This window comes from Fusarium proliferatum (genome assembly GCF_900067095.1).
Source record: "Fusarium proliferatum ET1 genome assembly, contig: FPRO_scaffold003, whole genome shotgun sequence".
NCBI lineage: Eukaryota > Fungi > Ascomycota > Sordariomycetes > Hypocreales > Nectriaceae > Fusarium > Fusarium proliferatum.
This window is the reverse complement of record NW_022194792.1, coordinates 1,487,086-1,510,251: the sequence shown is the minus strand read 5'-3', so window position 1 is coordinate 1,510,251 and position 23,166 is coordinate 1,487,086. Positions and strand designations below refer to the sequence as shown.

Below are 23,166 nucleotides of genomic sequence, written 5' to 3'. Positions count from 1 at the left end.
ATAATTAGATAGTTGGGCTATTCACATTTCGTAGTAAAAGGCGGCTTCTTGTTGGGCCTGCTCATTATCGCGTGCGACTCGAGAATTATGTTGACTAAAAAGGTCAGATGAATGAAACAATAGTGATGGAGGAAGGAATAAACGGAGATGTTGATGAAGAAAAGAAACAATGCTCTGACATGTCACCAAGATATGACTGCTCGATCAGATAAATTTCAGCCAGATCAGTGCCGTCAACGATCAGCCTTAGGCGACATCACAATAAGTATCTGAGGGAAGAGTTGAGGGAAAGGGGCGGAGGTAGTGGCAAGGAAGAACCCTTGGATGATAAAGACAGCTGTGCAGGCATAACACCCGCAACTGTTATTGAAGAGTAGACAGAAGCGTAGAGCGGGATATTGGAAGAAAGGAAAATGCTCAACTTCCCTTGCACTTGATGTCAGTCATCCCACGAATGTAGTGTATGATACACCAGTCCCACAGCCTTCCAGGAAGCAAATCAATCAGACCTTTGTAGAGGAACTGATACCAGTGACCGACAACAACACTCCGGCGACTACCGACTCTCGCAATGATTGCTCTAGCAAGAGTGCTGTCCGTTTGACCCATGCATCTCGACACCCGTACACACAAGGCCTCAACATCGTAACCATCGAGTTTCATTTCAAGGGCCGAGGACTCCGTCATTCTAGAAAGGAATGAACGGCTTGCTGAGGCTGAGATCTTGAGTGGGATGCCTTTGTCGCTTAGAGAGGTGACGTTTATGATGAGAGACGGGGCGTTGCTAATGAGGGTAGGAAGAAGAGCCCGAAAGAGTTGTATGGGATAGAGAGCGTCGGAGTTGATGTGTTTCCAGATAGACTTTTCATTTTCATCGAGGATCCGTCCAAGGTCTGTATGCTTGGCCTCTGCATTCGCACAGTTAACCAAGACTGTCAAGTTAAGCTTGGACAGCTCGTTCTTTATAGCCTCAAGGTCAAGTTTACGTTCTAGCTTCCAATCCCCGTAGCTCTTCCTATACCAGAACTCTTTGGTCCCAAGAACTGTCGGATCTGCGACGAGAATTTTGAAATTCCGGTCTGGGAACTCTTCATGCATCCGCATCATGGCATCTAGCAGATCCTGTTCCACCCGGCTATGGAGCACAACGTTGAATCCTTTCCTTGCGAACTCGCGCACGATCTCATATCCGATTCCACCAGAAGCTCCCGTTACTAGAGCCCATGCGGCCGACCCATCGGGGGAAACGTGGTTATAGCGGTGAAGTTTACTGCGGTGAAGGCAGTATGTGTAGAAAGAGAAGGACGCACAGAGAACCCATGTGACAAATCTTGCAGTGCCAACGAGGGCGAGGACGGTTATGATCTCCTTTTTGAATGCACGTAGGTAATGAAAGTAGTCGATTGTTGCGAGCTGCGCCAGGTTATCGGCTAGTAACTCAAAGGAATAATTAGGGAGGTTTTGGTAAAAGCTGGTGTTCATTTTGTCGCAGAGTTCGAGGGTTTGTTGATGTTTGGTCTAAGATGGTGGTGGAACATGGCGGCCCTATATATAGAACTTAACTACCTGAAGGGCAATGCGGGGCTTTGCCCTTCGATCGCGTATTAAACTTCACTGCGGATTGTGCGAGAACAAGGGAGAGTGAATTGCATGCGCGTAAGTTTGCCATCCCAGAGAGTGACGAATCTTCGCAGTGACTCGAGCTTACTACGAATGACTGTACAGCCTATTGAGAAGAGCAAAGAAGCCTCGAATATTCTTGCAGGTTCTGAAAGGTCTTGAACCCCGCGCCAAGTCAGGTGAGATAGGCAGCTGCAGCTTTATTAACAGGTGATGCCTCGAAAGATAGTGATCTGCCTGATGTACAAGGTTGTTGATACATATCTTGGCTAGTCGCTTCAGGCAGCAGTGACGTGTAGAAGAACAAAACTCACTTTTCCTTTGATTCAATTCGTTGTGATCAGTTTAAGCTTTGATACAGTAACTCAGCCTTTCTAGAGTCGAACTCTAAGTCTCTCTAGGAGCATGATTAACGGATCTCAGTGTCAGAATTGATATGGCTAGGGCTTATTAAATTGTATAACCCCTATGGAGGTAAATGAGGCGCAAGGTGTTATGTGTTAGAAGATCGATTTTAGGCAACATCATGAACTGCACTTAGGTAACCGAGAGCCTGATCTTGATGCCTAATTTACATTTGTCTTGGAAAGCTCCCCTAATACCTCGATATCAGGGTTATTCCGCCATATCAGTTCCGTCTTCAACCATGAGCACGAATGAAGGGTCCAATGGCAGAAGATCCAAGAAACCCCAAAACATATAGTCCGCACTGCCAGATATAGGGCTGGTAGTAGAATCCATGATATTTCCGGAGGGCACCAATACAGGTATTCCCTGGGCGTGATCAGAGTTCTGACGCTGGTCAACGTCTGCATGTGAGGACGGGTCTTCCACTCCACGATTAAACGGCCCATGTATATATCCTTCGACGGCATCAATGAGCCTCTGTATATGCAGTATTGCATTTGTGACAGGATCGCCAACCACCATTAGCTCAAGGCACTCTATCGCGAGCCCGACAATATCTCGATAATATGGATGTTTGGACGGATGACCCATTGATGCGTACAGAAGTATAGCGCAGCTTGTTTCGAGAAAGAAGGAATTGTATCGTCTCATCTGGATTTGGGCCTGTTAGCATTGCAAATCAAGCCAATCGACTTTTGGGTCCAGAGAAATATGAAGAGATGTAACCGTGCAAATCTTAGCTTATGGGTGCGGGCATTCTCAATCAAGACTATACTTACTCCTTTGGTATCTGAAGCTTTGAATATTTGATGAGTAATGATAATCGAGTCTTCAGCGGCGTCTGCAGCATATCTACACGCTTGTCGAAGCCAAATGGCATTGGCTCTTTCCAGCTGACCAGAAGCTCTGAGTGCCGACTCTGCAATAAGGAATGGTCGATAAACAGTATGAATGAAGTGGCAGTAAACTTATCATTTAGCTCAAGGTTTTCTCTTCGCGTAGCATGATCAAGGTACACACCGTTACAGACTAGAAGCCGTGCCATTTCATCCGCCCCTGATCCTTGGCATCGAAGAGGAGAAGGACCGAACCAGAGGTCTTCACAGACGCCCCAAACCTGCAGATGAAGTTTTCGAGTGTTTTCATACATCTGGGAAAGCGTGCAGTATTTCTGCCCGTTCGGACATGACGTTGCCTGTTCCTGGATGGCTGCCAGATTACAAAGATCAACGAGCATGGGTTGATTGTCTGGGTAATCGCAGGAGATATCTGACCGTCTAATGATTCCCTTTCTTCCAACGATGAAGCATATCCATCTGTAGAAAGTCAGAAGTTATCTAGTCAGACTAGTTTAATAACACTAACGTTTGTTGGAAATATGTAGCCCACAAGGTAGTCAAGCGTGTCTGCAAGTCCTCCCTTCCTACATCATCTTCAGCTCTAGCATGAAGACCCATGGCCATGGCTCTGGTGGAAGCCGAACATACTTGCAAGTACGCAGCATTTGGGCGTCCCATGTTGAGCTGATAATCTGACATCAGGAGACAGAACTGAACTATTGGTAATGTGGCGACATCGTCGAACAGGGCGACCTCCCGCTTAGCATGTATCAAGAGTGTCTCTGCGGTATCGGTTTCAGAGGTGCTAAGTGCGCCGATGGCGAGTACCATGAGTAGTAGAGCTTTGTCTTGTGACGTTGATGTGTCGTTAACCCTAACTTTGTAGAGATTATCCAATGACACTCGAGTTCTATCGAGGTTTATGAACGGTAAACCATGGGAAGAATATTTCTCAAAAGCTTGCAGGAATGTAATGGCGGTAGACCTTGGAAGAATGTCTTCCATTCGTTGCTGTAGGGGAAGTTAGAGCGGGTCGACTCTTGACGGCAGACCAAAGAAAATAGTTCTTTTAGTAAAGGCATCAAGACTTTGACCTTTATTTCTGGAGGTGTGTGTACGCCTATGAACCAGCTCATTATGTAGAGTCTGTAGAAATGCAAAGGTTGACGTCGGACCATAGACAAACTGTTCATGAATTCCAGGCTCGCCCCCGGTGTTGGAAGCGATAATAGCACCTGAATACACGCCATCGGTATGAGAATCTTCGGGAATTTCGGAGTTGGAGATCTCTGTTGATGCAGCCTTATGCCCTTTACGAGCTCTATTGCGTGGTTTGAGACGATAGATACACATGGCGGGTTTGTTCCGACATCCGCTGCAAACCGTTGCTCCATCGCACTTGATCTTCCGCCGGCGACACGGCTCGCATGCTTTCGGAATCATGGTTTGGTGAAGAAACCTCGGAGTTGAATGATGACGAAAACGAAGGAAGGTCATCAGTGAGAAGGATCTCATTGCAGCTGCATGCTTACGGCACGAGGACTTGGCCATGCGGCGTAAACCCGTAAGTCCGTAACTCCAACTCCGATCAGGGAATGGATCATCCGCCAATTGTGGGCATTCCAGGATTTCGGTAACAATGACGAACTATAAAGAAGCCATCACCTGCCAGATATTGGACACGCTGTCTGATTCATTCAAACCACTTCTAGTATCTGTATCAATTTACTTATCATGCTCATTCTCATCGCAGGCATCACCGGCATGGTCGGCCAGACCCTTGCTCGCTATGCATTGGAAGAAGGCTATCAAGTCCGCGGATTGAGCAGAAACCCTGATAAACTCAATGCCGATATTGCATCCAAACTTGAGAGTTTCATCGCTTGCCCTGACTTCCTTGATAAGTCCCACCTTGCGAAAGCCGTCAAGGGAGTTGATGTCGTTATCGCTGCTCTACCTCCAGTGCCCAGCATCATTGGAGCCGGCCAGCTGGCTCTCTTGCTGGAAGCTGAGAAAGCGGGCGTCAAGGTAAACCCTGCATCAACAAGCATTTTATCAACACTGATTATTTATTCAAGGTTTTCCATGCCGCGTCTTGGAACTTTGATTGGACTAAGCTCGAGCTCGGCGATCACGAGACATACGATGCTTATATCGCTTTCAAGCGTCTCGCCGAGCTCTCTGGCAGCTTGAAACCAATCTATGGCTTTACAGGTGCCATCTTGGATTATTCGCTCATTCATATCAAGGATGCAGGCCGACCCAGCCTGGTCAACGCCGAGACTCGAAGTGTTATTTACTTTGGTACGGGAGAGGAGAAGATGTCGTTCACTACTCTCGATGACTTGGCAAAGTACACATTGCTCTCTATAAATGATCAAGGTGTCATTAAGCGTGGTACTTACTACGTCGAGTCGTCTCATTGCACTATGCCTGAGCTCGCTGATATTTATAGCAAAGTGCGTGGCTATGAGATGAAGAAACAGTGCTTTGGGGGCAAGGCTGAACTCCAAGCAATGTTGCAACAGGCAAGGGAGAATATCGGCGCTTTTCAGGCGGATAAGTATATCGACTTGGCTTATGGGATGGTGTTCTTAAATGGCAAGGCTGCTATTGATCCTGTTGATAATGAGAGATGGGCTAGTAAGGTGACTCCTACTAGCATGGAGCAATGGCTCAAGGAACATCCGGAGGCCTAGATTCGAGATCGGAGTTGGCTATAAAGTAATGGTATTACTGTCCTTACAAACGGTTAGATAGTACCGCTAGTTCTACCAAAGAAATGAAATTGCTACTCAATAAGATAAACTCAAGAAAGTCTCATAGATGAACCATGTATTAGTGCTATGCTCTAGGAACATCCCTACACTAGCAAAACAACTAGCATCCAAAATGAACGTAGGGCATCCAGTCCGTATTTCCAAGATCTGGTTTATCTTCTTCCTCGCCTACCGTTGTGATGTCCCTAATGCCCTTGCTCTTGGCTCGTCCCTTATCTCTCAGTTGTCTCAGTGCTTGATGTAAGCCCTTGCACGCAGACATATCTGTCATTCCTTCATCACGCAGAGTCCCATAGAATACTTCGGCTACATCAACGCAATGCCTATCTGATACTTCCCATAGTGTTCCAATTACATGCCTAAATCCAGTCAAGTGGAACGCGCCAACGAGATGAATTCCTTCATCTGATAGCCTTGACTCCATATTTGTTCCGGTTCGGCAAGCGGAGAGGTATGCGAGAAATGGCTGAGTGCTTTCTAGATTCTTCCCGCGGATGTCCTGGACTGTGAGAGGGTTGTTCTTCCAGTCTTCAAGACACAAACAACTTTTAGAAGGTTCCGTCGGGGTTAAACGCCCATGCCCTGCAAAATGAAACACCTTGCAGGTCTTCAGGGATGAAAGCACTTCTTCCTTCAATGGTCTAGGTGTATCTGGTTTGAGGTAGAGCTTTGGACACATCTGCTTCACCATGTTGGCTTCGTCCTCAGCGAACGGTAACTTCCCACTGCCTGGTGTGTTGCGCATGGCAACAAGGAGTGCAGATTGTCTCTGTGATTTATAGGCAGAAGCAAGATCCCGCTTTCTCCCATGGAGCAATGACTTGATGTTCAAAGCATACGATGACATAGTCCTATCCAAGACTGTCTCTGTAGACCCTGTCGTGTAGCGCCCAGCAGCATGAATCGGCATACAGCTGAGGGCATCGGTCGGAATCCACCAGATATGGGGCCAGCTATCATCAAATACAGCAGATGTGAAACCAAGTGCATTCAAGCAAGGATGGCCGAGTGCCTCCCATAGCCATTCCAGTCGGGATGCAAGCTCAGATCTGGCTGACGGGAAGCTCGCCCATGCACGAAGCTTGCTTTGCGACAAATCAGGCAACTCAATCGTTCTAATTCCAGTACTCTCAATGATGAATGCATCACATCTGTAGAAGCTTACATTGACCACGATGATCGGATCCGGAGTAGCTGCTGCCATCAGTTCTGCCTCGATTGGTGGTAGCAGAAAACTCTCAAATCCTGATTTTCCTCGGACCTCTACAAGAAGCCTTTCGAATTTTTCGTCTGCTTTCCGAAATCTGTCTTGCTTCCGTTGCCAGGTTTCTAAGCCGTCTTTTTTAGTCGATACATCGATTCCACTTTGCAGCTGATCCATCTCATCTTGAAGATGATCAATCTCCTTCACCAATTCTGGGTACTCCGATGCGAGCTCCGAGGTATCTGTGCGAATGTCCATAACAAATCCTGAGATTAAACCTCTCCCCAGCTCCAAGAGGCGAAGGGCCTCATAAGGCCCTTTATTGGCACTAAGGGCGGCAGCGGCAGCCATAGATGTCAAACCAGATAGACTCGAAAGCAGGCTTTGCTTGTCTGTATGTGCCAGAAAGCGTGGGCTAACTTTCGGGAGGAGTAAAACCGCTTCGCGCAGTAGTGTACTAGCCTTATCCCACTCTTCTTGCTGTATGTATACGTAAGCAGCAGAACCAGCTGCGCGTATTCTCTGGGATGGCGATGCTGCTTTGGAGTTCCATCCCTCAAGGAACCAATAGATTTGGCTGTCCCGATCGCCAGCAGCTTTGGTGACCTCGAATCGCTTATCAAGCCAGTTGCCTAGATTATTTATCATGACTGAACGATCGGGATGATCTTTGGGAACTGCTTTCACTGCCTTGGTGATATTTTCGATACAGCGATCGAGATCATCCAGGGAATCCGTCTTGCTGAAGCGGCTACCAAACGCATTGCCCAGATTATTGAGGTAGGAGTAGACATCAGGGTGATCTTTCGGGGTCAGATCAACGGCCTTGTTACAAGCTTCGATAGCTCGGGCAATATCACTTTCTCTTTCAGCTTCCTCGTAGCGCGTGCGAAGTGATGATCCAAGGTTGTTGTAGTAGGCAGCGAGGCTATCGTGAGACACTAGAGGGCCTTGGATGGCTTCCCCAATCAATTCGATAGCACGATCAAGATTTTGGATTTCACCTGTTCTTTCGAAACGCAGGCTTAGCTTATTTGCCAAGCTACTCAGATACGTAGAATAATGAGGGTGAATCTTGGTTGCGATTTTGATGACCTCCTCTGCAGCATCAATAGCGTGTTCCAAATCTTGCATCGCTCCTGCTCTTTGAAAACGCGCCCTGAGTTGATTCCCAAGACTGTTCAGCCTGTTTGGTAGTTTTGGATGGCCGCGATGAGTGCTGACTACAGACTCGTGCGTTCTCTCAATGGCATGGTCCAGATCTGCGATCGAGCCCGTCCTTTCAAATCTCATACCGTGACAGATCCCCAGATTGTTCAAGGTAGATGCAAAATCCTGTGTATGGCTAGGCGTTACCTCTAGACATTGAGTGAAGATACTCAACGCTTCGTTTAGATCCTTAACTGAATCGGTTCTCTCGAATTTCTTGCTGAGGCTGGTTCCAAGGGTATCCAAGAACACAGAGTTGTCAGGGTGGCTCGGCGGCGTGATAGCTACTGCAAGACGTGCTGCTTCGATGGAATGATCCAGATCCATGAGTTCTCCCGATGCTTCAAACCGCGCACAAAGCCACACACCAAGGCTATTCAAGAAGCCGGGGTGTTTTTGTGATGTCGACTTTACCGCTCTTCTTGACGCCTCGATTGCACGGTCAATGTCGTCGATTGTGCTTGTTCGCTGGAACCGCTTGCCATGGCTGTTGGCAAGGTTGTTGAGATATCCAGCATAGTGCTGGTGACCCTCAGGCGTCAATACTACGGCTTTCTTTGCAGCCTCGACGGCATAGTCCAGATCTTCGACAATACCTGACCTTTCAAACCGAGTACTGAGCCAGAGTCCAAGATTGTTGAGACGGTCAGCAAGATCCAGGCTATCATCGGGGGTAAGACTTATAGCGATTCTTATCGCGTCAATAGCTCGGCTTAGGTCCTTTATCGCTTCAGTTCTCTGATATCGCTTGTGAAGCATAACACCAAGGTTGTTCTGCAACCTTGATGACTTGCTAAGATCTGTGACTGGTATCAAGTGTTCCACTATAGCGATTGCCAGATTCAAATCATCCATGATGTGGCTCTGCTCGAATCTCATCATCGATACGGCTGCTTGGTTCTTGAGGAGTGTCATTCGAAGATCAATATCATTGAGCATGGCGTCACGGCTGGATCTAGATACCAAGATGTTAGCAATCTTTTTGATCCGCATATATGTTATGAATGAACAGTAGAGTAACTTACGTCTCAGCGATTTGTCCAGCTTTCTGCTGGGAGTGGTGCAACATTACCAAAAACGCCTTGAGAATATCAAGCCACTCATTGAGAGCCCGTTTATCCGGAAGTGAAGCGACGATCTTTCTTTTAGTCAAAAAGATAGCCTCTTCTAAAGCATTGTCAGAGTTTGACATTTCGAACAAAAGACAGCTTGAATAGATGCGAATTCTCAAGTCCTCCTCACTGTCAGTGTCAGGTGAGTTTCCCTTCCATATGAGAGCACGCAGCTCAGCCTCATTCATGGCATGAAGTGAGGCAACGGATTCGGGGCTCAGTTTGAGGCATTCCATTGTGACTGAACTTATAGTAGGAAGATGAAAATGCTAAATTCGAGATAAGTTAATGAAGTCTTTGCACGGTTGCAACGAAATTGAAGGTAAGGGAAGCCAAGAGCCTTCTAGGGCATCAAGAATGCCTTGCCGCCTACTCCTGGTTTGTTTTTGCGAATCAGCATCGCTCTGGATACGCCACCAAGATCAAGAGACAAAACGTGCGGGAAATAGGCCCACCAGAGCTCCAGAGGATGAGGCGCCCATGCGTAAATCATCGGCAATCATCTGGATGATGCGAAACCTTGTCCGGCTGGTCCAATATGGTTTCCAAATATTTTAAATTACCACAAAGATTATTATCCCCATAAGCGATATTCAGAAAAAGCTGTACCGATGCCTCAGAGAGCAAGAAAACTCAAGGCTAGGAAAGAGGTTGCCAAAATAAGCTCAGCAAAGAGCCCCTGAACTTAGGCTAGGTTTACCTGAGTAATTTTATCGCTTAGGGTCAAGATCCCCTCGCCATACAGCGCTGCATTTCAGTGGGCCCTTCCCCGTGGCTGTGCAGTAAATGCACTGTCAGCATTATTGTTGATGACTCTTGGCCACTCATCAACTTGACAATCTCATACGAACTACATCAGCTCAATTTAGATCAATGAACCATGAAAGATCTGGAGTATCTACCGACCTGCTTTCCAGCAGAGATATGGCTTCATATCATCGAGCAATGCACGGCATCGCTTTCGCTCACCGAAATGCTGACATTATGCCGCGTCAGCAAAGCCTTCAACCTCATGACAATGGAGGCCATTCTCGAATCCGACATGCTGAATGATGTTGGATACTGGGACCCAGTGCGTAAACAAACCATATTCTACCACACGGTGGATAATGATCACCGTTCATCGTATCCACCTCTTCTAGAGAACGTATCCGACGACGGCGACACTAACTCTGAGCCTGAGCCTGAGACGCCAGATCTGGATAGGCCAGTGTCTCCATCACTTCCAGAAGGCAATCAAGAGCAATCTGAAGACGATACGTTCTCTGGGGAAGCGGTAATCACCTCCAGCTCATCAGTGGTCCCTAGCGACGATTTCTGGGTCATGTTCCTGACAGCCAGGACATTGGGCAGAATCAGGACAAAACCGCCAACCCAAGATCATGTTCTGTTGTTAAAAGTCTCAGAATATCTCTATCAACACATACAGCAAACATCTTCGCAGATAGAGTTGGAGGATACAGTACGCATCGTTTGTGAAGTAGCGGTCAAGCACGGATACATCTACTCTCATCCTGATTTCTACATCAAGAATGGGTCGTCAGCATTCGATGCGACAGCACTTAAGTTGAATGAATCTTGTGCAGTGTTTCGGGACGCCCTAGCAGCAATGGCTGTACATCTGAGCGATAAAACTCTCCTCGAAAATACACTTTCTAATGAGGATCTGGTCCTCTGTCCCTCGCACCTTAAGGCGCTGTCAACGGCAGATGGACAATTTACAGCAATTCCATCGTTCCAAACACCCATTCCTCAGGCTGGCCGCATAGAAGACGATGACTTTGGCTTCATGCCGCCAAAATGTGGAAAGTCTCTTATCAGGCTTGCAAACCCAGTCAAGCTTGCTGTTCAGTTGAACAAGATAGAATACATCCACCTCTTAGTGAAGAGTGTTTCCAACAGAGAACGCGAACTTGATGTGTATAGGAAGGACATAGTCACTGAAGTCATTCTTCCGGATCAGATCGAGTTTCTGCGCGTCGCGATTGAGTCGGGTTGGCCTCTGACGAGATACCGACTTCTAGCACCATCGATTGCGGATATGATATGGATGAACGGACGAACTGACCTTTCTTCAAGATCGCCTGCTGGTATCAGATTGAGCAAAATCCTAGAGACAACGATCGATCTTGACGTTTTCAATTTGGTTTACGATGCTATATTGGAAGGTTATAATGACAATGAAGGGGTCTGGTGGACCAAAGGATTGTCCTTTGCGGCAGACACACTGGCGTTTTGGGGCCTGAGAAGGCTTCAACGCGCTGTGTTGGACGATTGTCTGCCCATTGTTCGAAGACTCATAGAACTGGGCTATTCATTAGGTCCAACGAGAACTATTGAGGACTTGGAGGGTGAAGAGCAAAATGTCGTTGCCGAGATAATTAATGGCGAAAGGACGGTAGATGTAGCTCTGCCGGTTGCTGCCGGAAGAGGGAATCTGGAGATGGTGAAACTCTTAGTCATGGCTGGAGCGCATAGGAAACGCAAGAATGTTCGGAAAGCGATGAGAATTGCCATGGAACAGGGTAACCATGAGATGCTTGAGGTTTTGGCAAGTCAGGGATCCCCGGCGGGATTATTGAACCGAAAGGCAAAGCAACGCTGGAAGAAAGACTTGGAACATTCGGGGAAGCAGAATATGCTGAAATGGCTAGAGATGATGTGAGAAGGACGTTGGTTTACAGACTAATCCTTCAATCCTTCAAGTCAATCCAAATGAATTGTTATCAATTGATGCTGCTCTACCCCTCTTATCCACCGCCAAATTCAGCCTGTGACAGGCCTCCAAGGTTGCACGTGACGTGTTGGTCCATGTCTCGTATCACTTCCTGCTCACTCATTCTTTATTCTCAACCTGCCAAGAAACCCTCAATTGAAGAAAGACGCTGCATACAATTCAATTGAAAATGGCAGCTGCAGCAGAAGTCAAAGATCCTGAGGCTTTTCTCAAAGACCCCCGCTTCTCCCAAACCTTCCAACTTCCGGCCGATCCATCGGATGATCATGGCAGTCTCCAAGTGAAATACTCCGACTACGGCTATCACAACGCCACGGATGAGAATGTGCTACTCTTCTTTGCGCCGTTATGTGCGTCAAGAATTTTTCACTGCGCGAAAGATGAGTTGGCCAAGAAGTACCGTGTTCGCATCGTGGTTATGGACCGGCCGGGTTTTGGTGGGACAGATCCTGTCAAGTTGGAGAAGAGACCAGCCATGTGTCGAAGTAAGTCACCACTCACCAGGACGAAGCCAACGTGTAACTAATATTCGCAGAAATGACTCTGGCTCTGCTTAAACACCTTGGAATCAAGCACGTTTCTCTTGCTTGTCACAGCGGAGGAACCGTCTACGCTTTTGACATGCTCATGCATCACCCAGAGATCCTCCACCCAGAGCGGCCCTACCTCGCCATCGGAGCTCCCTGGATTCTCCCATCTCACTCACATCTTCTTTCCATGTCTGTGACCCAATCACTGCCCGCTAGCATGCTCGCCCAAGCAGACAAGTTAATCGGCTTCGTGAACGGCACTCTCGGTCCAGTTGTCGCGACATCCGCTGGCATGAGCCAAATGTTTGGATTATCCAAGAAGAAAAATGTAGAAGGAGGCGCTGAGGAGACCAAGGCCGATGCTCTGTTCGAGGAATCCTTGGAACCATTCTTATTCAAACTTGTGCACGCAGAAAGTATTCGTGGTTTTGGTGACGAGTCAGTTTTCTTGATGCAGAAGACAGATGGCGTACCAGGATGGGGCGACTGGCTTGACTATGACGATTTGGTGCCCAAGTTGGTGCAAGCACTGAAGGCAGCTGGCAAGAAATTGACCGTGGATGTCTACTACGCTGAGGAGGATTCTATGATTGGAGCGCCGGGAACGGATGGTCCGAAATGGCTGGACAGCTGTTTCAAGGGAGAAGAGGTTGAGCAAGTCATTACCTACAACACGAAGACCATCGAAGCAGCGGACCATGACACCATTTGGAGTATACGCCGAGGTGTTCCCGTTGATGTCTTCAAGAAATTGGCTGGATGATCTGCAAATTATATTCCTCTGTGAACTTTCTCGTACAGATAGACTATCTTCTCAATCGATCTGCCTTACAACTTTGCCGCAATGTTAACGTGCACAGCTTTGATATTCGAATAAGCCGCAAGACCAGCCTCTCCCAACTCCCTTCCAATACCACTCTGCTTAACTCCACCAAACGGAATCCTCCAGTCACTGTCATTACTTGAGTTAATCCAGACCATACCAGCTTCAATCCTCTTCGCTACCTGATGCGCCCTCGTCAAGTTGGTAGTAAATAAAGCACTTCCAAGACCATACTGAGTATCGTTGGCTAGGTCGATAGCTTCTTGTTCAGAGCTAAACTTGCTAACCACCACAAATGGTCCGAAAACCTCTTCTTGGAAAACCCGCATCTTGGGAGAAACGCCAGTGAAGACTGTAGGCTCGATAAAGTAACCCTTACCGTCGCCGACCTTCTTGAATGGCTGACCTCCGAGCTCAAGTTTGGCGCCTTCTTTCTTGCCGACTTCGACGAAAGAGAGAATACGGTCGTATTGAGCCTTTGTGACTTGAGGGCCTTGGAAGGTTTTCTCGTCAAAGGGATCACCAACCTTGGAGATGTTCCTGACTTGCGCTCTGAAAGCAGCCAGAAACTTATCATAGATACCATCTTGAACGAGAATACGACTTGTGGCAGTGCAAATTTGACCTTGGTTTGACATGATACCAGCATGGGCCCAATAAACAGCCAGATCGATATCTGCATCATCAAAGACGATGAGGGGACTCTTGCCGCCAGTCTCCAAAGTAATATTCTTCAGGTTACTACTAGCCATCTTCATGATGGTCTTGGCTGTTGGGGTGGAGCCAGTGAAGGCGATTTTGTCGACATCCATGTGAGAGGCAAGGGCTGCGCCAGCGACGGTTCCGAGGCCGTTGACGATGTTGACGACACCGGGGGGAAAGCCGGCTTTGACAACAAGGTTGGCGAAGTAGAGGATTGAGAGAGGTGTTTGCTCGGCGGGCTTGAGGACTACAGCGTTACCGCAGGCGAGGGCAGGGCCGAGCTTCCAAGCTGCCATAGCAAGGGGATAGTTCCATCTATCAAGTTGTTAGTCAAGAAGGCATCTAAGCTACTCATTAGATGCACTTACGGGATAATCTGTCCGCAGACACCAATAGGTTCACGGATAGTGTATCCAAACTTATCGCCAGTAGTCTCAATAACCTGTCCAAAGACCTTATCCGCAAAGCCAGCATAGTATCTTAACGTCTCGGCCACCTCAGTCATGTCCTCATTGAACGAGACAGAGTAGGGCTTTCCGTTATCCCATGTTTCAATCGTAGCGAGAATATCCCGGTTCTCCTCAACGAGCTCGGCAAGTCTGTTCATGAGCTTGCCGCGCTCTGTAGCTGGGAGATCACGCCAGGCGGGATTGCGAAGGGCGCGACGAGCGGCGCGGACGGCTTTGTCAACATCTTCGGCTGATGCGGCGTAGACGGAGGTGATTTCCTGCTCGTTTCTATTGCTGTCAGTGGTGGTTATCTTTGAAGTGGGTTCTTCGTCTTACGTTGGGTTTATTGAAGTGATTTTCTTGCCGCTTGAGGATGGAACAAATTCGTTGTTGATGAACAGACCAGTAGGCTGCTTGTAGGTTCGCCCATTGGGGGCAGTGAGTTGAACGTCTAGACTCATTTTGGATGTATGATGATTCGATTCTACAGAAGATATCTGGGGAAATCAGCTGAGGAGAAGCTATCCTTGTATACCTATAGTCATTCACCAACGTCACTCGATATCAGTGCCGTATAGCAACGGAGGCTATCAACGTGGGGTTCCGATTCCCAAGGTCAAAAAGTTGAAAAGTATTGCCCATTCTCGGTATAGTGTCCTCCGGGCCGGTGTGGATATCCGGGCGGGATACCCTGGACCGATAAGGAGATGTTTCTCGCTTCCGTATCGGGCAGTCGTTTTGCAAGCGATTTAAGCAGAATCGGGGTAAGGAAATACATTCAGCTACTGGAGTTGCAAGCGGTTGATCATTTGCCGTGCCATGGGACCCTTGATGCATGATCCAGGGGTGATATGACTGACATCTCGTATGATTTGCTCTGAAAAATGCAAATATGCTTCCTAAATCAACGTTTCCTGTCATTTGAGCTGGACTATACCGATTCTGGTATTAAGATAGACCAAAGATACAGTGCAATTAAATAGAACGGGTTTTCCCATGCGCAAGTGCCATATTTCATTGATTCTAAACTTCAACTACAACTACACGTATCCGTTCCATCCTCACACCAAGACTCTCAATGCCGGTCCTTCCAACCAATCAGGAAGCACTAGGCCCTCCGGTCTGAGAAGCCCGACGAGCTTCCGTATCCGTCTTGGTTCGGACATCGACATCGACATAGTTAGCCCGCTCCGCGCGCTGCGCATAGATGATGTTTCCCTGCGCCTCCTCGGTCTCCAGATAAGTGATACGTCCCTTGACGACCCAGAACACGAGCGTGATGACAAGCATGATGCCGAACACAGCAATGGCGTAGTTCATGTCTGAAACCGATGGGTTCGGTGCGCCCGGGAAAAAGAAGAAAACGGTGGTGACGGCACAGTAGATGACGCTGACCCAGTTGATGACTGAACCAAATCGACCGAGGGAGAATTCTCCCGGTGGGAGCTTGTCTCGGCCGACGAGGAGGAGACAAAGAATGGGCATGCCGTAGGATACCGTGAGCGCGATTGTGCTGACGCTTAGAATAGCTTCCAAGACTGTTGAGGCGAAAGTGTAGAGAACTCCGATGAGAGCCATGACACCGCCCTGAAGCCAAAGTGCACGAACAGGAACCCTCCAGAAATCGTCGACCTTTGCAAAGTAGCCACTCCAAGGAAGACCGCCGTCTCGAGCAAAACCCCAAGTCAAACGCGAAGCGGTCGTAACGATTCCAATACCCTGTCCGATACCGTTCACAATGAACAGTGTCAGAAGGACAGTTCCGCCCTGAAGACCGACAGTCTGCTTGAGGAGATCCATGAAAGCAAGTCCGGTCGTAGGATCAGTGACGATGCTCATATCCACGATACAGAAGAGACAGACGACCATGAAGATGAAACCAGTGATGGCGCCGATAGTAACCGAGAGCCAGATAACGCGGGGGATGTTCTTTCGCGGTGAGGGAATTTCTTCGACCAAGTGGATAGCAGCATCGAAGGCCGTAAGACCGTAGGCAGCTTGGATAAGGCCCAAGAACCAGGTAACACCATCGGGCCAGCCAGTCTGGTTAATCCACTGTCCAAAGACGAAGCTGGCAGGCTGGTAATGAAGGTTATCCTTGGTTCCGACGGAGATAAGCATGGCCAAGCTGATGATGAAGAAGAGACTGGCGAAGGAAACACCAACGAAGTTGTTGAACCAGGGAAGAACGATGTCCTTTCGACAGGCCACGACGTTGAATAGAGTCATAGCTAGAGTGACACCGACGTAGACGAGGAATAGAACCCATCCCTTATCCGCACCAGCCCAGTCCGGCTGGAAGAGAACCTTCATCTTGAGCATAAACTCGCCCATGAAAGCAATCTGCGACGCGGACAAAGTGATCCAGCCGGTCATGTTAATCCACGCACAAAGATACGAGCAGAACCGTCCAGCCTTTGTCGGCCACAATCGAGAGATCCAGTACGCCTGACCGAGTGCCGTGGGCATACTACTACACATCTCACCCAGCGACACGGCAACGCAGATATTGCAGACAAACACGAGAACCAGGCCCCAGAGGATGGCGATTGGGCCTCCGCTGGTCAAGCCGCTGTCGATGCCCTGCGCGAACGTGGACCACGTACCCAGGACCGAGAAGGCCAGAGCGAACATGCTCCACATGCTGAATTTTCGCGTGAGACTCTGGTCATGGCCAAAGTTTGCGAGATCTTCTGCATCGCGGATGGCTTCGTTGGTGGTATCTGAGCGCTTGAGCGCAGAGTTTGTCTCGACGTCGTTGGTCATGGCCGCGTCTGACAATGACCTCGTCGAGAGAAAGAATAAATGACGTAAAAGGGTAGAAAAGGGGAGAGGGGGGGAAAGGCGACGGGCAGCCTTAGCGAGAATGCGATGTGACTCAGAGAGAGATCAATTGCAATGTGTTGTATGAAATGGGAAGTAAAAAAGCAAATGCGCGTGGCAAGCTTATATCCAATTTGCTTACGGGGAACGGACCAGCGTCTTTTTGGTAAGGAGACTTTTTTGACATTACGAAGGCCACACACACACACAGGACAGAATTGGAATTGGTAGGTGCTTGGTATCAAGGTACTAAACTAAGGTTATCGTGTGACAAGTCAGGGTCGCTCTACGGGCAATGATAGTACTGTATGGAGTACAGAGATTGTGGTGGTGGTGGCTGATTGTAGGGATGCTTCAGCACTGAACGAAAAACCTGGCAGAGGCCAAAAAAGCGCGCATTGGGGTTAGTAGCACAGAGATAAGGCTCTTTTTGGGGAGGGGGGGGCACTGTTATCTCGAGCCCCAGTCATACTGCCCTACTAACGCCCTTTCAGCGACGACGGCGTCTGCCAAATACCTGTGAGTTGAGCCCAGTGATGCAAACAGGACAACGCCGTCGACATTCTGACAGGACAACCCGGGAAGTTAGCGATCGTTCCAATGGCTTGGCCAGGCAGGCGGTTTGCGGGGAAACGCGACGGTACCCCATGGGGAACAGCGATGCATCGCATCAGGAGAGAGGACGACGAGATTTCCATTACGTGATGAATTGCATCGTCTTGTGCAACGACTTCCCCGTGGGGAATAACGCGTTGCTTTTTCGACCGGGCCGGTAACAGCCCAAGAGAAACGTAATCAAGGGGGATGAAGAAGGGGCATCACCTGTTCTGTTCGGTTATCTCGGGGGAGACGACATTCTTATCGGCCGCAGGGCAAAACTGCAAAACGTTACCTGTAAGCGGTTTAGCGCAGGGCATGGGTGCAAAGCTGAGAATCAGATGCTGAAAGCGGTTAGAAGTCTAGATGAGGGGGAGCATTTGATCGCTGGGGTCAGATGATTGAGCCTCGTGTTTTGCTCTGCAGTCTCCCCAACCGTTTACTGCTAGATAGCAGACAGATACAGTAATTTGTGGACCCGTAAGAAAACGTTCACTGTTATGCCCGTTTCGAGGAGATCAGAGAGTTTTTGGGGCGGCGCGTCGAACTGCCGGAGATGGCTTGGCATGACAGAGAGCGATAGCTGTTCCCCAGGATCAAGAGAATGCAATTCTGTAGCAGTTTTCGGTAGAGATACCCTTGTCGGAATCTAGATCTCGCTTTTGTTTCCACTGCAGCTGCAACTGTAGTCAGCAGCTTTGCTTCTGTAGGTAATGTCTTACACCACCCAAAGCAAAGGGTCTCAGCGGATTCCCGCTCGCTCAGTGGAGATGCAGCGGAGCGGTGTCTGCCAGAACAATCGGGGCGGGCGCCACACGGTGGATGCCATGGATGCCGTGTCTCTTGTAATCCGCCTTGCTTTTCTTTCCTTTTTCTTTTCTTGTTCTTTTCTCTATAAGAAGCTCTGTATCCTCTTAACAATATCTTCTTTTTCCTTTTCTCTCTATAGTAAACTACCAACTAAACTACAGCTCTTGTTCAACCTTGTCCCCTCCAGGTCAACACCTTGGACACTTATACAGTTACTTGATCATCCACCGTATGGCACAGTCGCTCAGCCCAGACAACGTTCATCATGATTGCAGACACCTCATCCATCGCCGGCTACACCATCTTTCGGGAAGAGCCCAACGACGCCGCTCCCGACCTCTCAAATTCTCAACATTTACATCCTCTCGGTATGTCTTCCCCTCTCAATTGAGCTCCCAGTCGCAACCCCACCTAACAATTGCAGATCCGCTATCGATTGATGAGATCCGCGCTGCCGCAAAGATCATCCGTGATTATGCCAAGCCCAAGTCTCTAAAGTTCAACTGTCTCACTCTCCGTGAGCCTCTCAAGGCAGAATATGCTGCTTTCCGCGCCCGAACTGGTCCCCGACCTTCTCGTCGCGCTTTCGCCATCGTCATAGAAAAGGGCAATGGTCAAGTCTCCGAGGTCGTCGCCAACATCGCCGACGGCAAGGTCGAGCTCTGGAAGGACGTCTCTGAGGTCGGTCCTACTCTGACTCTCGAGGACCTTGACGTCTGCGAGCGCGTTGCTCGCGCCGACCCTCGTGTCATCCAGGCCTGCAAGGACGTTGGCATCGACGACATGTCCAAGATCTACATCGATGCTTGGGCGATTGGCGTTGATCAGCGTTGGGGCTACGAGCGCCGTCTCCAGCAGGGTCTGGTGTATTACCGCGCTTCGCCCAACGATAACCAGTATGCGCACCCGCTCGACTTCTCCGTCGTGGTCGATACTGAGAAGGAGGAGGTCCTCACTGTTGACATCCGCTACGTAAACGGTGAGCGAACAAAGGTTCCTCTCACCTCGCACAACTACATGCCCGAGTTTATCGGCGAGAACTACATTGATGGCACTCTCAAGCCCATCAACATCACCCAGCCCCAGGGCGTTTCTTTCCGCATGCGAGGAAATGAGATTTCTTGGGCTGGCTATAAGATGCACATCGGATTCAACTACCGTGAAGGTATTGTTCTGTCTGATGTTCGCATGGAGGATCAGCATGAGCACCGTGAGCGGACTCTCTTCAACCGTATCAGTGTCGTCGAGATGGTCGTTCCCTACGGTAACCCCGACCCCCCTCACCACAAGAAGCACGCTTTCGACGTCGGTGAGTATGGCACTGGTCTCATGACCAACTCTCTGAAGCTGGGATGTGATTGCAAGGGCGCCATCCACTACCTCGATGCCGTCATGGCGACTGGCGAGGGTGATCCTGCTGTCATCAAGAACGCCATCTGCATTCACGAGGAAGACAACGGTCTTTTGTATAAGCACACCGATTACCGTGACGGCACCGTCATCTCCGCCCGTGATCGCAAGCTCATCATCTCTCAAATCATCACCGCCGCCAACTACGAGTACGGCTTCTACCATACCTTCACTCTCGATGGTACCTACAAGCTTGAGATCAAGCTGACCGGCATGCTCAACACCTACTGCATGCACCCCAGCGAGACAGCCGCCCCCTACGGAACCGAAGTCGCGCCCACCATCAACGCTCACAACCACCAGCACATCTTCTCCCTCCGAGTTGACCCCGAGATCGACGGGCCCAACAACTCCATCGTTCAGAACGATGCTCTACCCTCAGAGGCGGAGGTTGGATCTCCCGAGAACCCCTACGGCAACGGTTTCTACTGCAAGAACACTCCTCTCCGAACAGCCAAGGAGGCTGCTGTGAACTACTGCCACGAGACAAGTCGATCATGGGCCATCACCAACCCCAACAGCATCAACCCATCAGCCAAGAAGCCCGTCGCTTACAAGATCCTCAACAACAACTGCCCCGGTCTCCTCGCCAAGCCCGGTAGTGTCGTGTACAACCGCGCTGCCTTTGCTCGCAAGAGTCTCTGGGTTACTCCTTACAAGGACTACGAGATCTTCCCCGCTGGTGACTACGTCTGCCAGTCCACCGGTGTCGAGAACCATCCTCACAACAGCACCATTCTCGACTGGGTCGCCCGTGATGAGCCTATTGAGAACACTGATATCGTTTGCTATATCCAGTTTGGTCTCACTCACTTCCCCCGCACTGAGGACTTCCCCGTGATGCCCGCTGAGCCAGTCAGCGTCATGCTTCGCGCCTCAAATTTCTACCAGAAGAACCCTGGTCTCTGGGTTCCCCCTTCGGCTCTCTGCGTCGATGCTGCATCCAAGGATGCTTTCGGTAAGAAGGAGGAGGAGGCTCCCTCTTCTTGCTGCGCTACCAAGACGATTCCTCGTCTTTAGATGGATGATGTAATGATTGGGGTAGTGTAAAGTTAAAATTGGACGAGTGTTTAGCATTTTGGCATATCGTGGGTTTTTGCATGGTTACATAGCAGGTTAAACATCAAGAATGAATGAATTACTCTCTCAAATATGTCTCTGTCTGTGAAGTCTTTCTTTGTACATCTTCTACTCTGCCTTTGGTCTTCCAGTGCGCGTCTATGACTTCAAGACATGGAGACAAAATGAACCCAAACCTACTAAACCCGCCACGGCAAGAAGCGACAAGCTGACTCGTGACAGCTCAATGGGCTTGTTAGTGCTGATATTTCGATACTCCAAATCTTTCCATGCCACAAAGACACTTCGCAACCAGAACTTGAACTGCCAATCCGGGAACATGATTGTGTTCCTATTCGTTTTCTCATCTATAAACCACGATGTGCACCCTGTAGCCCAAACAAGGCGCTTAGCTTTCTCTTGGACATTGTCTATATCCTTCTTCTCAGCTTCGGGAGTGACCTCAACAGTGTCTGCTTTTCCGGTGAGAATCGGTCTGAGAACTCTCATTGTGTAGTTGATCTGGCATTCTGTGGTGTAGATAACTGACAGATGACCACTTAGAGTGTTTGGGCCCATCATGATGAAGAAATTGGGGAATTCCGAAAGGCATGTTCCGAAGTAGGATGACGCCGCACCTTCACTGACTTGATTCCACTGTCCACTGTAAGTAAGTTGTAGACCACAATTTATGAGAAGCGGTGGAGAGAATACTTACATGCTCGTTAATGCTGACCCCGTCCTTTCCGAATATCCTTATGGGGAATAGTGGCTTCTGAGTCTCAAAGCCATGCGCAAGTATAATGGCATCGGCAGTTACCAACCTTCCAGAAGATGTCCGCACGCCTTTCGCTTCAATTTTCTGGATCGGATCGTTATATACAAGCTCAACGTTATCCCGATGTAAACAAGCAAGGTAATCCGTGTCATTGACCCTTCGCTTGCAGCCAACCTCAGTCTTTGGGACCAAAAAGTCCAGATACTTGGCCGGTGCCGTCCTCCGGATATAGTCAGTAGTATCTCTGGCCCATTGGTTCCTCACCTGAAGGCCTTCGGCAACTCTGAAGCCTGCAAAGTCTCGTTCCTTCAGGTAGTATAGCCATGCACGATACAATCGCATCGCAAGGGGGAACCATCTCATGGTCCATTTAAAAGTGGTCGAGTAGGTTGGGTTGGGACGTTCTGCAAGCCAATGGGCTTGTCTTGCGAACTGTGTTGCCTTCTTCACTGCACCATCTCCCGAGCTTATGACAGGGAGAATCTGAGTTGCACTGCAACCGTTTCCTATTCCAATCAGTAACTGATGCAGGTGTATTCTGGGGCAAACCCACCAACAATGACTACATCTTTGTCTCTCCAGTCAAATGAATGATCCCATTTAGCCGTATGAAATATTCGCCCTTCAAATTCCGAAGTACCCGGAATGTCACATTCTTTAGGAATGGATAGGGCACCGACAGCCGAGATGACGATCTTGGAACGAACAGTCGTCACTTCCGATGTTTTGACATCTCGAATGGTTGTTTTCCAAGTTCCAGTAGTCTCGTCCCAGCGGGCAGACTCAACGGCTGAGTTGAACCTAACGTGTCTCTTAATATCGTATTTCTTGGCAACGTCATTGAAGTAGGTTTGGATCTCAGGTTGCATAGCATATGCTTGGGACCAGTTGGGGTTGAGGGCGAAGGAGTATGAGTAGAAATGAGATGGAACCTGTAAGAGAGGTCAGACGGAGTCCTTCTGCGCTGTTTGATACATACATCGCATCCACAGCCCGGGTAACTATTGACTCGCCACGTTCCGGCCATTGCAGAGTCTTTTTCGATGATCTCGAAGTTTCTGGTGCCAAATTTTCGGATCAACTGGACACCGAGACCTATACCTGACATCCCAGCACCGATGATGAGGACGTCTGTTTGATTCATCTTGATATTCACCGAAGGAAATGCAAAACGAATGCAGCGGTTTTTGATAATCCAATGGCAGGATAGCAATGTTAAAGGAAGGATTCAGGCCTGGGCATTGGGATTCATGGATATATAATTTTATTGCGGCCT

The 23,166-nt window shown here is 48.9% G+C and overlaps 10 protein-coding genes across 10 annotated transcripts; 4 read left to right on the top strand and 6 right to left on the bottom strand.

Moving 5' to 3' along the window:
- Positions 1 to 417: 417 nt before the first annotated feature.
- Positions 418 to 1,482, bottom strand: FPRO_06584 (uncharacterized protein; the record flags this gene model as incomplete). Its single annotated transcript, XM_031228487.1, has 1 exon — positions 418 to 1,482. One exon carries the CDS (start codon positions 1,480 to 1,482, stop codon positions 418 to 420), a length of 1,065 nt encoding a protein of 354 aa, XP_031078818.1.
- A 1,321-nt stretch (positions 1,483 to 2,803) lies between these two features.
- FPRO_06585 (uncharacterized protein) lies at positions 2,804 to 4,220 on the bottom strand (the record flags this gene model as incomplete). Its single annotated transcript, XM_031228486.1, has 3 exons — positions 2,804 to 3,344; positions 3,394 to 3,878; positions 3,996 to 4,220. The coding sequence occupies 3 exons, from the start codon at positions 4,218 to 4,220 to the stop codon at positions 2,804 to 2,806; spliced, it is 1,251 nt and encodes a 416-aa protein (XP_031078817.1).
- A 381-nt stretch (positions 4,221 to 4,601) lies between these two features.
- On the top strand, positions 4,602 to 5,566 carry FPRO_06586 (uncharacterized protein; the record flags this gene model as incomplete). Its single annotated transcript, XM_031228485.1, has 2 exons — positions 4,602 to 4,895; positions 4,946 to 5,566. The coding sequence occupies 2 exons, from the start codon at positions 4,602 to 4,604 to the stop codon at positions 5,564 to 5,566; spliced, it is 915 nt and encodes a 304-aa protein (XP_031078816.1).
- Positions 5,567 to 5,747: 181 nt separating this feature from the next.
- On the bottom strand, positions 5,748 to 9,408 carry FPRO_06587 (uncharacterized protein; the record flags this gene model as incomplete). Its single annotated transcript, XM_031228482.1, has 2 exons — positions 5,748 to 9,015; positions 9,086 to 9,408. 2 exons carry the CDS (start codon positions 9,406 to 9,408, stop codon positions 5,748 to 5,750), a joined length of 3,591 nt encoding a protein of 1,196 aa, XP_031078815.1.
- Positions 9,409 to 10,052: 644 nt separating this feature from the next.
- On the top strand, positions 10,053 to 11,837 carry FPRO_06588 (uncharacterized protein; the record flags this gene model as incomplete). The annotated part of the gene is made up of 1 exon (XM_031228481.1): positions 10,053 to 11,837. One exon carries the CDS (start codon positions 10,053 to 10,055, stop codon positions 11,835 to 11,837), a length of 1,785 nt encoding a protein of 594 aa, XP_031078814.1.
- Positions 11,838 to 12,078: 241 nt separating this feature from the next.
- Positions 12,079 to 13,202, top strand: FPRO_06589 (uncharacterized protein; the record flags this gene model as incomplete). Its single annotated transcript, XM_031228480.1, has 2 exons — positions 12,079 to 12,394; positions 12,445 to 13,202. The coding sequence occupies 2 exons, from the start codon at positions 12,079 to 12,081 to the stop codon at positions 13,200 to 13,202; spliced, it is 1,074 nt and encodes a 357-aa protein (XP_031078813.1).
- Positions 13,203 to 13,267: 65 nt separating this feature from the next.
- On the bottom strand, positions 13,268 to 14,874 carry FPRO_06590 (putative aldehyde dehydrogenase; the record flags this gene model as incomplete). The annotated part of the gene is made up of 3 exons (XM_031228479.1): positions 13,268 to 14,279; positions 14,333 to 14,701; positions 14,750 to 14,874. The coding sequence occupies 3 exons, from the start codon at positions 14,872 to 14,874 to the stop codon at positions 13,268 to 13,270; spliced, it is 1,506 nt and encodes a 501-aa protein (XP_031078812.1).
- Positions 14,875 to 15,511: 637 nt separating this feature from the next.
- Positions 15,512 to 17,179, bottom strand: FPRO_06591 (uncharacterized protein; the record flags this gene model as incomplete). Its single annotated transcript, XM_031228478.1, has 1 exon — positions 15,512 to 17,179. The coding sequence occupies one exon, from the start codon at positions 17,177 to 17,179 to the stop codon at positions 15,512 to 15,514; it is 1,668 nt and encodes a 555-aa protein (XP_031078811.1).
- Positions 17,180 to 18,908: 1,729 nt separating this feature from the next.
- On the top strand, positions 18,909 to 21,073 carry FPRO_06592 (putative peroxisomal amine oxidase (copper-containing); the record flags this gene model as incomplete). The annotated part of the gene is made up of 2 exons (XM_031228477.1): positions 18,909 to 19,011; positions 19,068 to 21,073. The coding sequence occupies 2 exons, from the start codon at positions 18,909 to 18,911 to the stop codon at positions 21,071 to 21,073; spliced, it is 2,109 nt and encodes a 702-aa protein (XP_031078810.1).
- A 168-nt stretch (positions 21,074 to 21,241) lies between these two features.
- Positions 21,242 to 23,034, bottom strand: FPRO_06593 (uncharacterized protein; the record flags this gene model as incomplete). The annotated part of the gene is made up of 5 exons (XM_031228476.1): positions 21,242 to 21,250; positions 21,314 to 21,769; positions 21,831 to 22,396; positions 22,444 to 22,822; positions 22,870 to 23,034. The coding sequence occupies 5 exons, from the start codon at positions 23,032 to 23,034 to the stop codon at positions 21,242 to 21,244; spliced, it is 1,575 nt and encodes a 524-aa protein (XP_031078809.1).
- Between the last annotated feature and the right edge of the window lie 132 nt (positions 23,035 to 23,166).